At 41.9% G+C, this 12,590-nt stretch overlaps 1 protein-coding gene across 6 annotated transcripts in view; it reads left to right on the forward strand.

Moving 5' to 3' along the window:
• Positions 1 to 11,296, forward strand: part of LOC110530001 (ATP-dependent zinc metalloprotease YME1L1) — a 58,001-nt gene extending 46,705 nt beyond the window's left edge. For 5 of the 6 annotated variants that reach the window (XM_036985537.1, XM_036985538.1, XM_021612746.2 and 2 more), the window contains 5 exons: positions 2,931 to 3,082; positions 3,370 to 3,496; positions 5,243 to 5,316; positions 6,846 to 6,932; positions 9,351 to 11,296. In XM_036985537.1, coding sequence (XP_036841432.1) covers positions 2,931 to 3,082; positions 3,370 to 3,496; positions 5,243 to 5,316; positions 6,846 to 6,932; positions 9,351 to 9,494 — 584 coding nt within the window. In that variant the 3' untranslated portion in view covers positions 9,495 to 11,296. Of the gene's footprint in view, positions 1 to 2,930; positions 3,083 to 3,297; positions 3,497 to 5,242; positions 5,317 to 6,845; positions 6,933 to 9,350 lie in introns of those variants that run through there. The other variant, XM_036985539.1, reaches the window with a different exon arrangement.
• Positions 11,297 to 12,590: the final 1,294 nt, after the last annotated feature.

Genomic DNA, 12,590 nt, shown 5'->3' on the forward strand with positions numbered 1-12,590 from the left:
CACTTGCTAGCTAATTTGTCCTCTTTAGCTAGCTTGCTGTTGCTTGCTAATTTGTCCTGAGATATAAACATTGAGTTGTTATTTTACCTAAATGCACAAGGTCCTCTACTCCGATAATTAATCCACACATAAAACAGTCAACCAAATAATTTCTAGACATCTCTCCTCCTTCTAGGCTTTTTCTTCTCTTGACTTTATATTGCGATTGGCAAATTTCATAAATGAGGTGCATTACCGCCACCGACCTCGTTCGTCTTTCAGTCACCCACCTTGGTATAATCAATGAGGAGATGGGAGAGGCAGGACTTGTAGCGCGATCCGCGTCAGAAATAGAACTGACTTCTATTTTTTCCCTTGGCAACGCAGACGCTCGTTGGCGCACTCGAGCAGTGTGGGTGCAATAATGGAATAACATAGATTTCTACATTTATTTTGCAAAGCTCGCGCACGTGACACGAGCGGTGTAGTCAGCCTGTTGGCCTCGGAAACCCAAGCTTCTCAGAGGAAGGTCTGAAGTTGTTTTCAAAAGTCTTCAACCACCCAAGCCATAGACTCACTCTGCTACTGTCCGGCAAATGGTACCGGATCATCGGTTCTCGGACCAGCAGGCTCTGAAACGGCATCTAACTCCATGCCAAAAGACTGCTAAATAGTTAATTAAATGGTTACACTGACTATTTACGTTGACCCTATCTTGCACAGACTCTATGCACAGTCACAAGACTATACAGTTGAAGTTGGAAGTTTACATACACCTTAGCCAAATACATTTAAACTCAGTTTTTTACAATTCCTGACATTTAATCCAAGTAAAAAGTCCTTGTTTTAGGTCAGTTAGGATCACCAGTTTATTTTAAGAAGGTGAAATGTCAGAATAATAGTAGAGAGAATAATTTATTTCAGCTATTATTTCTTTCATCACATTCCCAGTGGGTAACAAGTTTACATGCACTCAATTAGTATTTGGTAGCATTGCCTTTAAATTCTTTAACTTGGGTCAAATGTTTCGAGTAGCCTTCCACAATAAGTTGGGTGAATTTTGTCCCATTCCTCCTAACAGAGCTGGTGTAACTGAGTCAGGTTTGAGGCCTCCTTGCTCGCACACACTTTTTCAGTTCTGTCCACACATTTTCTATAGGATTGAGGTCGGGGCTTTGTGATGGCCACTCCAATACCTTGACTTTGTTGTCCTTAAGCCATTTTGCCACATCATCAGAAATACCTTATTTACATAAGTATTCAGACCCTTTGCTATCAGACTCGAAATTGAGCTCAGATGCATCCTGTTTCCATTGCTCATCCTTGATGTTTCTACCACTTGATTTGGAAAGGCACACACCTGTCTATATAAGGTGCCACAGTTGACAGTGCATGTCAGAACAAAAACCAAGCCATGAGATCGAAGGAATTATCCGTAGCCCCCCGAGACAGAATTGTGTCGAGGCACAGATCTGGGGAAGGGTACATAAAACATGTCTGCAGCATTGAAGATCCAATAACACAGTGGCCTCCATCATTCTTAAATGAAAGAAGTTTGGAACCACCAAGACTCTTCCTAAAGCTGTCCGCCCAGCCAAACTGAGAAATTGAGGGAGAAGGGCCTTGGTCAGGGAGGTGACGAAGAACCCGATGGTCACTCTGACAGAGCACCAGAGTTCCTCTGTGGAGGAGGGAGAATCTTCCAGAAGGACAACCATCTCTGCAGCACTCCACCAATCATGCCTTTATGGTGGAGAGGCCAGACGGAAGCCACTCCTCAGTAACCATGAAAAACATGGTCTGATGAAACCAAGCTTGAACTCTTTGGCCTGAATGCCAAGCGTCACGTCTGGAGGAAACCCTGCACCATCCCTACGGTAAAGCGTGGGTGTGGCAGCATCATGCTGTGGAGATGTTTTTCAGCAGCAGGGACTGGGAGACATGTCAGGATCAAGAGAAAGATGAACGGAGCAAAATACAGAGAGATCCTTATTGAAAACCTGCATCAGAGCGCTCAGGACCTCAGACTGGGGAAAAGGTTCACCTTCCAACAGGACAACAAACCTAAGCACACAGCCAAGATGACGCAGGAGTGGCTTCGGGACAAGTCTCTGAATATCCTTGAGTGGCCCAGCTAGGGCCCGGACTTGAACCTGATCAAACATCTCTGGAGAGACCTGAAAATAGCTGTGCAGCGACGCTACCCATCCAACCTGGCAAACCTTGCGAGGATCTGCAGAGAAGAATGGTAGAAACTCCCCAAGTACAGGTGTGCCGAGCTTGTAGCATTATACCCAAGAAGACTCGGCTGTTACCGCTGCCAAAGGTGCTTCAACAAAGTACTTAGTATTTTAGAATAAGGCTGCAACGTAACAAAATGTGGAAGAAGTCAAGGGGTCTGAATACTTTCCGAATGCACTGTATAAGTGTCCAAAATCTACATACTTTATATCTCTTTTAGTCGTCCTAAGTTTACACAGAGAAAAAAAATTCCATCCCATTTACTGTTACTATTATTATATATTTTTTTACTGTTTGGACATAGGCCCCCGAAAAAACACTTAGGCGGCCCGTCAAATACTTTTCTATGTAGAAACAACCCTGTAAGATACAAAATGAATTCCGCATAGCCTATTAAAACACGGACCAAAGAAGAAAAAAACTAAAAGTAAACAGAAGGAAATGCCGCTCCTAATTGGAAACAGCATTTCTACTTAGAGCCAATCAAATGTGGACGCTGGATGCCACTGACTCTGACCACTCCCATTCAAAATATAAATCCAAACCTGAATTGTGCCCAGACTTCCAATAGTTGAGTGAACGAGATGGGACTACATACACCTATACAATCCTCTCGGACCTTCCTATGGGTTTATTTGGCATTCAGGGACCGAATGGCTTCGAGCAGGAAATCAAGTGATTTATCTCTATCCATCTCTTCCCTCCCACAGGCCCAGAGAGGAGGAGTGTGGAAATTGACAAGAAGAACAAGGAGATCACAGCGTACCATGAGTCTGGCCACGCTATCGTGGCGTACTACACCAAGGACGCCATGCCCATCAATAAGGCCACCATCATGCCCAGAGGTCCTTCCCTGGGTCATGTAAGTAGGACTGGAAATAGGGAAATTGAAATATATAGGAAACAAGATGGGTAGGGAACACAACATGGTTAGACTAATTTTTTACTGGTTTCTTACACCAAAATAAACCACGTTTTTTTCGGGAATCTGTTCTGCTGGGCATGCCAATATAATAATGCTTAATTCCCCCTGGGTTTATGTCTTGCAAATGAAATCATTGTTTTTTATGTTTTTAGAATCGTCAAATTGAAGTGGTTGGTTCCGTTCGCTGCCAGGCCTCACTCCTCTTCCCCCACTGTCCATCCTAGGTGTCTATGCTCCCGGAGGATGACCGCTGGAGCGAGACGCGTGCTCAGCTGCTGGCCCAGATGGATGTCAGCATGGGAGGCCGCGTGGCAGAGGAAATCATATTTGGCAATGAGTTCATTACCACTGGTATGCAGGGGGATGTAGAGTTGGAGTAGGAGGGCAATTAGAGAACACAGTTACAGTATACACCTAGCACAGTACTGTAGAACAATAAGAATTTTCCAGAAAACGGGATGGTGCATCCCGGTGTCGTGCTATGCCGGGTTAAGTGATATGACATGCTATTCTATAAAATAATTTCTCCGTAATTAGTATCACCTGATTGAGCTAATCATGTAAATGTAATTACCTAGAGAGTCGGGCACCACAAAATAATATTTATAGAGCTGTTATCTTCCGTATAAACTCTTAAAGACCTAGTAATAGTTTACATCAATAACAGTCAATATTAATCGTCACCTTAATTCAGTCTCATCTGAAAGTTGTAAATTCTTAGTTATCTGCACAAACCCTGGCTAACAATTTGAATCAGCAATACAAAATTGGGTTTAATTATTTATTTACTAAATACCTAACTAATCACACAGAATTACACATACACATAATTAAATCATAGCTTGATTACAAATTACGTCATAAAGGAAAACGTCCCTAGCGGGCGGAACAGATATGACAGCTTGTTACGCAAAAGAAAAGGGGCTGGGTTGAGTGAAGGAGCGGGAAGACTGAGGAACACAGGGAAGAAGCTGTGCTATCGTAAATACAGTATCTTATGCATTCTAAATTACCGCCCATTTGGAAAAGGAAAATGCAATAAATATTTACTCTGAGCTGCGCTTCGGTAGGTTGGTGGTAGATGGAAAGCCGTGTTGCCAAGCCGAGTCCTTTGAAGAATGTCTCTGGTTGTCAATTGGATACGTTGTAGTAACGTCGTTGTCTGTTCCTTTCTAACCTGTGTTTGCAGCTGCGGTTGCTAACTCAACGGCTAGGAGGTATCACTTCTGTAGTGAATAAGAGTTCAAAGTTCATACCATTCGCAACCAAAACTCACGCTGATGTTGGCTTCGTTCTGTAGTTATTATCTGAACCATTCTGTCCTACATCCCCGGAACAGGAAGTTCTATTGTCGTCAAGGCTTTAAATAGGAAGGGAGAACAGGGGTGTTTCATAGTTACAACCTCTGTCTCTTCACGTGGGCGGGCCACTGAGTGAGCAGCCCTATCTTATGAAAACCCACATCTCCCATTTTAGAAGCTAAAATCACATTTCATCCCATCACAAATCACTTCATATTCAAACATTTAAATTGAACAACAATTCCATGTGAATCAGATAACTCTGATGTGTAGAATTTCCACTGTGGAGTTTGTCATCTTATCATTGATGAGAATGTCTCAGATGACAACCGAACTGATATCATATTCATTAAGTACCACCGCATATGTTCAATTGTTCGGATTACCAGAGTATAGTTCATTTCCCCCCACCTACGGATGTTCCCAGAATCTCTATGTTATCCAAGGGTTTTGCAAATGTAACCTCAGTAGGGTAGGGGTAATCCTGGCATCCAAATGTAAAATAAATAACATTCAAGTTTTAGTGATTGATGATATGGTCATCAATGTTATATATCCAATGTTATTTATTTTACACTTTTATCCAAAGTGACTTACAGAATTGTGGAACATTGACAGTGACACATATGTTTTCAGTATATGTGACCCATGCAGGATTCGAACCCAGGTCCTTACTGTTGCCAGCACCATGCTCTGACTCACTGAGCCATTGGTATCTTTTATCCCGTTAATAATCTTCCAAGAGTCCAAGACTAAACAAAATATATGAAATACATGTTCATCTTGTTTTTTTTAGGGGCATCAAGTGACTTTGATGCTGCCACCAAAATTGCAAGAATGATGGTGACCAGATTTGGAATGTGTGAGAGGGTAAGAGGAAATTTATTAATATCTTATACTGCATGAGCAAAGGTCTGCTGTTTGTGTTGTATGCCCGGTAATACTTACTACTTAGTGTGGAACCTTCATAAAGATCTATCTCTGTTTCTCAATTCAATGAGCTTCATTGGCATAAATGGTAACCACCCTATGTTGCAGCACTACATACAGTGCATTCGGAAAGTATTCAGACCCCTTCCCCTTTTCCACATGTTATGGAATGTCCTTATCAATCTACACACAATAACCAATAATGACAAAGTGAAAACAGGTTTTTAGAAAAAAATACAAATTTAAAAATACCTTATTTACATAAGTATTCAGACCCTTTGCTATGAGACTCAAAATTGAGATCAGGTGCATCCGGTTTCCATTAATCATCCTTGAGATGTTTTTACAACTTCATTGGAGTCCACCTGTGGTAAATTCAATTGATTGGACATGATTTGGAAAGGCACACACCAGTCTGTATAAGGTCCCCCAGTTGACAGTTCATGTCAGATCAAAAACCAAGCCACGAGGTCGAAGGAATTATCCGTAGCTCCCGAGACAGAATTGTGTCTAGGCACAGATCTGGGGAAGGGTACATAAAACATGTCTGCAGCATTGAAGGTGCCCAAGAACACAGTGGCCTCCATCATTCTTAAATGGAATACGTTTATAACCACCAAGACGGTTCCTAGAGCTGGCCTCCTGGCCAAACTGAGCAATTGGGGGAGAGCACACAGACAAGACAATACAGATGTGCCAAGCTTGTTGCACCATACCCAAGAAGATTTGAGGCCGTAATCGCTGCAAAAGGTGCTTCAACAAAGTACTGAGTAAAGGGTCTGAATACTTATGTATGTGATATTTCTGTTTTTTCATTTTAAATTTATACATTTGCAAAAATGTCTAAACCTGTTCTTGCTTTGTCGTTATGGGGTGTAGGTTGATGGGGGAGGGGGGGGGGACTATTTGATTAATGTGGAAAAAGTCAAGGGGTCTGAATACTTTCCGAATGCACTGTATATATTGTGACAGTATATCTTTCTCTTTTTAATTTACATTTTTTATTTTTTTACCCCCTTTTCTCCCCAATTTCATGGTATCCAATTGTTAGGAATTACTATCTTGTCTCATCGCTACAACTCCCAAACGGGCTCGGGAGAAAGCCATGCGTCCTCCGAAACACAACCCAACCAAGCCGCACTGCTTCTTAACACAGCGCCTCCAATCCGGAAGCCAGCCACACCAATGTGTCGGAGGAAACACAGTGCACCTGGCTACCTTGGTGCACGGCCCGCCACAGGAGTCGCTGGTGTGCGATGAGACAAGGATTTTCCTACCGGCCAAACCCTCCCTAACCCGGATGATGCTAGGCCAATTGTGCGTCGCCCCACGGACCTCCCGGTCGCGGCCGGCTGCGACAGAGCCTGGGCGCGAACCCAGAGTCTCTGGTGGCACAGCTAGCACCCAGGAGGCCAGCATATCTTTCTCACTCACTCACTCACTCACACTCTCTCTCACCTGTGTTGTAGCTGGGTGTCATGACCTATGCCGACCAAACGAAACAAAGCCCGGAGACACAGGCTGCCATCGAACATGAAGTCAGGATACTTTTAAAGGTAAGTTTCCACATACATCGTCCTTCCAAGGCCCTGATTTGGTGCTCTTTGGCTTGTGGTTGCATCACCGCCTGGTATGGCAACTGCTCGGCATCTGACCGCAAGGCGCTACAGAAGGTAGTGCGTACGGCCCAGTACATCACTGGGGCCAAGCTTCCTACTGTCCAGGACCTCTATACCAGGCGGTGTCAGAGGAAGGCCCTAAAAATTGTCAAAGACTCCAGCCACCGTAGTCATAGACTGTTTTCTCTGCTACCCCACAGCAAGTGCTACTGGAGCGTCAAGTCTAGGTCCTTAACAGCTTCTTCCCCCAAGCCATAAGACTGCTGAACAGTTAATCAAATGGCTACCCGGACTATTTTCATTGACCCCCCCCCCTCTTTTTACGATGCTGCTACTCGCTGTTTATTATCTATGCATAGTCACTTTACCCCTACCTACATGTACATACCTCAATTACCTCGACTAACCTGTACCCCCGCATATTGACGGTACTTGTACCCCAAGTATATAGCCTCATTATAGTTATTTTATTGTGTAACTCTTTTATTTTACTGTAGTTTATTTAGCAAATATTTTCTTAACTCTTATTTTTCTTAAAACTGCATTGAGGGTAAAGGGCTTGTAAGTAATCATTTCACGGTAAGGTTGTTGTATTTGCACTTGTTGTATTTGGCGCAAGTGACAAATAACATTTGATTTACAGAAATTAATTCAACCCCTTGTCCATTATCTTCTGTCAGTTGGCATCATTCTAACAGGACACGCAGTTTCCATGAACCATCTATAGTGGAACTCATCTCTAAAAATTGAGATGTTGCTTACCCGCTTAACACTAGTTCCTAATTCTGAAAATCATTCTGCTCTCCGTAGCTATGACGCACTGGCTATTACAGCAAACCATGCTCGATCAGATGAGCAAAGGTGCTCCAGCTAGCATCCTAGTGCTAGCTTGTTTGAATGGCCTTTACGGTAGCCAGTTTGACAGGTTGTTGATAAAGTTATGGGTCTTTTCTCATAAATCAGTATGTATTGGACTATGACAGCTGGCACTGTGCCTCGCTAGTACTTTGTAACATTTGGCCAGCGCAATAACGTTGCAGCTAGAGCAGTCAGCTGTGCTGAAGAACTCGGCGCCCTAATCACAGCTAACATAACATACATTTGAAGTCGGAAGTTTACATACACCTTAGCCAAATACATTTAAACTCAGTTTTTCACAATTCCTGACATTTAATCCTAATAAAAATTCCCTGTCTTAGGTCATTTAGGATCACCACTTTATTTTAAGAATGTGAAATGTCAGAATAATAGTAGAGTGATTTTATTTCAGCTTTTATTTCTTTCATCACATTCCCAGTGGGTCAGAAGTTTACATGCACTCGATTAGTATTTGGTAGCATTGCCTTTAAATTGTTGAACTTGGGTCACACGTTTTGGGTAGCCTTCCACAAGCTTCCCACAATAAGTTGGGTGAATTTTGGCCCATTCCTCCTGACAGAGCTTGCTGACTGGTTGGCTTTAACAGCAGGGGTTAATATGCCTGTCTGACATCAGATTCATTTTTTTTAAACTTTTGGAATGCCATCTCTCCTGTACCCTATAGAATGGACGGTGTCCAGATGAGAAATTCACTTTCTGAGCCAGGCAAAATCACTCATCAGTGTCATTATCATTTGTATATCCAAGTAAATGCCAATAGAAAGCAAACTAAAATGTGGCTAGTTTACTGTTATTCCATGTGCTATGTTTGACGTGACTGTTAGCTGAAGTTGGCTAGCTAGCAAGTGACAAGCACGTTAGTCAGCCTGCATAGCAAACATTTTTGTTAGAACGGACGAACTGACCTTTTGCATAACAACAGAATTAACGACTGGTTGCATCTGTGGCAACATGCCCAAAACAACAAACCGATATTTGACCAGACTGGTGGTAGAATGATATTGGTGGAAGAATCAAAATCAATATGTAATTCGTTGTTAGTTTAATATGTTAACTGTTTTATAAAACCTACAAGGCATGCAAGATCGCGTGCATACAGTCACAGATGAATACAGTCACAGGTAAATGGGTTGACTGGCTTTTCGTTTCGTGTCGGGCGCCATTTACCTGTGACTGTATTAATCACATAGCACGGCCTCTTATGCCTTAGCGCTTAAATATTAGATACAGGTTTATATATATATTTTTTTTTTACTCTGACTCATTTGAGGATGAAAGGGGGTTCAGTGGACGATGTCACCTTGGTAACATTTTCGAATGTTAGGGCAGCATATTGTGGTCATATGTATTTTTAGCTGTCCCATGAGTGTTTGCGAACTATCAGACAGATCAGTGCAGACAGCTGATGTGAGACAATGCCCCTAGCTGTGTCAAAATCATTTCCTGACTTTTCTGGTGGTTTGTGTGATCCTCCAGGATTCGTACGAGCGGGCCAGGGCGCTCCTCAAGTCTCACGCCAAGGAGCACAAGAACCTGGCCACCGCCCTGCTGCAGTACGAGACGCTGGATGCCAAAGAGATCAAGATGGTACTGGAGGGCAAGGCCCTAGAGATCAGATGAGACCTCAAGGGTGGAGGCGTCACTCTGTTTATTTGGGGAGATCGGGATGGGGTGGGGAGTGGAGACAAAATATGGCTGTGGATTTAGGGTAGGGAAGCGTAGGAACTGTTGGGACTGGCTTTTTGGAAGGTGTTGGAACGTAAATATATGAAAATCAAGGTTTCAAGATAGGATCATTTTTTTATGTCAAATATGTACACAAACTACACACAGTCTTATCTTCCTGTTAATGTCTGGATAGTTGTTAGGATCCTTATTGTCGCTAAAAAAGGAGGATTGTGGGATTTCCCTTCAAATTGGTAGGGGCAGTCAGCAGTTGCTGCATCCATTTTTGGATTTATAAATTAATAATATGTTCCTATTTGATTCTTGAAGAATATAACTTATAAATGCCTCATGTGTTTAGTTCAACTGTCGTACCCCATCAGAACCCAAAATATAAGCTTGTATTAAGCCAATGTTTGTAAACAAACTAAATGTAAACAAACACTGTAAAGCCTAAAAATTGCCAGATTTACACATTTAGTTTTTAGTTTGAATGTATCCCATTGTCATATGACCTCTTTTTCAATGTACCCTGTCGTGTGTGTGTGTGTGTGCACATGTGTATGTGTTGAATGTTTTATGGCTAGTAAGTCCAAGTCCAGTGAGTCCATGCCCTGGCTCCTCAGAATTGTCTCTACCTGAGACTGTCAATCATGTATTTGTAATAAGGAATCTGATTCCCCCTAAATAGTCCAACAACTTTTCCCAGGTTTACCAATATTCCCAGGTTTGTCTGAGCCGTGTGTGCTAGTTGCCGTTTCAAAGGTGGCCTTTTGGGAATGTACATGTACCCGGAGTAGGGACTCTTTTGGACTTGAGCCACAATTCAAATGTGTCTTAGCACTTTGGTCAGTCTGAACACTTACTCTATGTATTTATGTTATCAAATATGTCAATGCTGTGTGTGTGTATATATAGATGGAAGGGAGTGCTGCTGTGCTTTGAAATTATGCTTTTATTCACTTCATACTCAACGTTGGCAAATTAAGCTGCGACAGGCCATTGGATCCTCTGTTTTTGGATCAGATTAGTCCATCTATTTACTATGAAATACCTTAAAGTTATCTGGTTTCTAGGTCTAAACAATTCTAACAGTTAAACCTAAGAGACCCTACAACTCCTCATATCCTGGTTCACTCCCCACTACTGCTGTGTACTCTCTATTCACATCTGATCACAGCTGTCTCTCTAGCATTACTTGAGTAGATCTGTGAATCTGTTTTTTTTTTACATTTCCTCACTTTGAATGGTTTTAAGCACAGTAGCTCAGAATCTCACAGTGTAAGCAAGGACCGTCATACTAATTTGCTGACGTGTAGGCCTAGAAGGAAAACGGTCAAATGCATCTGTAGACAATCGACTCAATCGCTTCAACAATGCAGTATCTCCATCTTTGGTGAGAATTAACCGTTTTTACAGAATGCTTTAGGCAAGAATATTGAACTCCTTTTGAAATAATGTTGAGTTGGAAGCGTTAAGAGTGTGATACAATGGAGGTTGAAAGCCATACCTTTCAGGACGTAATAATGTTATTTTAGAGGCAAAGTTTATTACAATGTCTTGCAAAAGTATTCATACTCCTTGGTTTTCTTCACATTTTGTGTGACAAAGTGGGATTAAAATGTTTTTAATTGTCATTTTTTTGTCAACAATCTACACTAAATAGTAAAATGTCAAGTGGAAGAATATATATTTTTTTAAGATTGATAGAAATGAAATAACTAAAATATATTCCTTGAAAATGTATTCAGTCAATATATACATTGAGTATACAAAACATTAAGGACACCGGCTCTTTCCATTACAGCCTGACCAGGTGAATCCAGGTGAAAGATATGATTCTTATTGATGTCAGTTGTTAAATCCACCTCAGTCAGTGTAGATGAAGTGGAGGAGACCGGTTAAAGAAGGATTTTTAAGCATGTGTGCTATTCAGAGGGTGAATGGTCAAGACAAAATATTGAATTTCCGTTGAACGGTGTATGGTAGTAGGTGCCAGGCACACTGGTTTGTGTCAAGAACTGCACCACTGCTGGGTTTTCACACTCAACAGTTTCCCGTGCGTACCAAGAATGGTCCACCACCCAAAGGACATCCAGCTAACTTGACACAACTGTTGGAAGCATTTGAGCCAACATTGGCCAGCATCCCTGTGGAACGCTTTCGACACCTTGTAGAGTCCATGCCCCGACGAATTGACATTGTTCATGTTGTGGGACAACTAAATATTAGGAAGGTGTCCTTAATAATTTGTACACTCGGTGTATGTTAGAAACACATTTGGCAGTGACTACAGCTGTGAGCCTTCTTGGGTAAGTCTCTAAGAGCTTTACACATCTGGATTGTGCAATATTAGCCAATTTATTATTTTTATCATTCTTAAAGCTCTGTCAAGATGTTGGGATTCATGGCTAGACAAAAATGTTAGTCTTGCCATAGATTTTCAATCAGATTGAATTCAGAACTGTAACTTGGCCACTCAGGTACATTCCCTGTCTTCTTGGTAGGCAACTCCAGTGTAGATTTGTGTTGTAGGTTATTTTCCTGCTTAATGGTGACTTCTTCTCCCAGTGACCGCTGTAAAGCAGACTGAAGCAGGTTTTCCTCTAGGATTTGACCTGTGCTTAGCACCATCCCATTTCTTTTTATCCTGAAAAAACGATTTGCCGACGTCAAGCTTACCCATACCATGATGCAGTCACCACCATGCTGGAAAATAAGAAGGCAGTTAACTCAGTGATGTGTTGGATTTGCCCCGAACATAAGGCTTTGCATTTAGGCCAAAAAGTGTGTTCCTTTGCTGTTTTTTGTCTTCTTTTCAGTCATACTTTATTCTGTATATTTGTATTCTTCTTTTGACTCTGTCGTTTAAGTCAATATGTCATCATTACAATGTTGCTGATCCATCCTCAGTTTTCTCCCATCACAGCCATTGAACTCTGTAACTGTTTTAAAATCACCAATTATCTCGGCTCAGGATATGACCTAGATGCAGACAAAGGAGACGGAAGGTACAATACAGAGTAGTTTATTAAACCACAGGAGGCAGGC

Source organism: Oncorhynchus mykiss, chromosome 8 (assembly GCF_013265735.2).
Source record: "Oncorhynchus mykiss isolate Arlee chromosome 8, USDA_OmykA_1.1, whole genome shotgun sequence".
In the NCBI taxonomy this organism is placed as follows: Eukaryota; Metazoa; Chordata; class Actinopteri; order Salmoniformes; family Salmonidae; genus Oncorhynchus; species Oncorhynchus mykiss.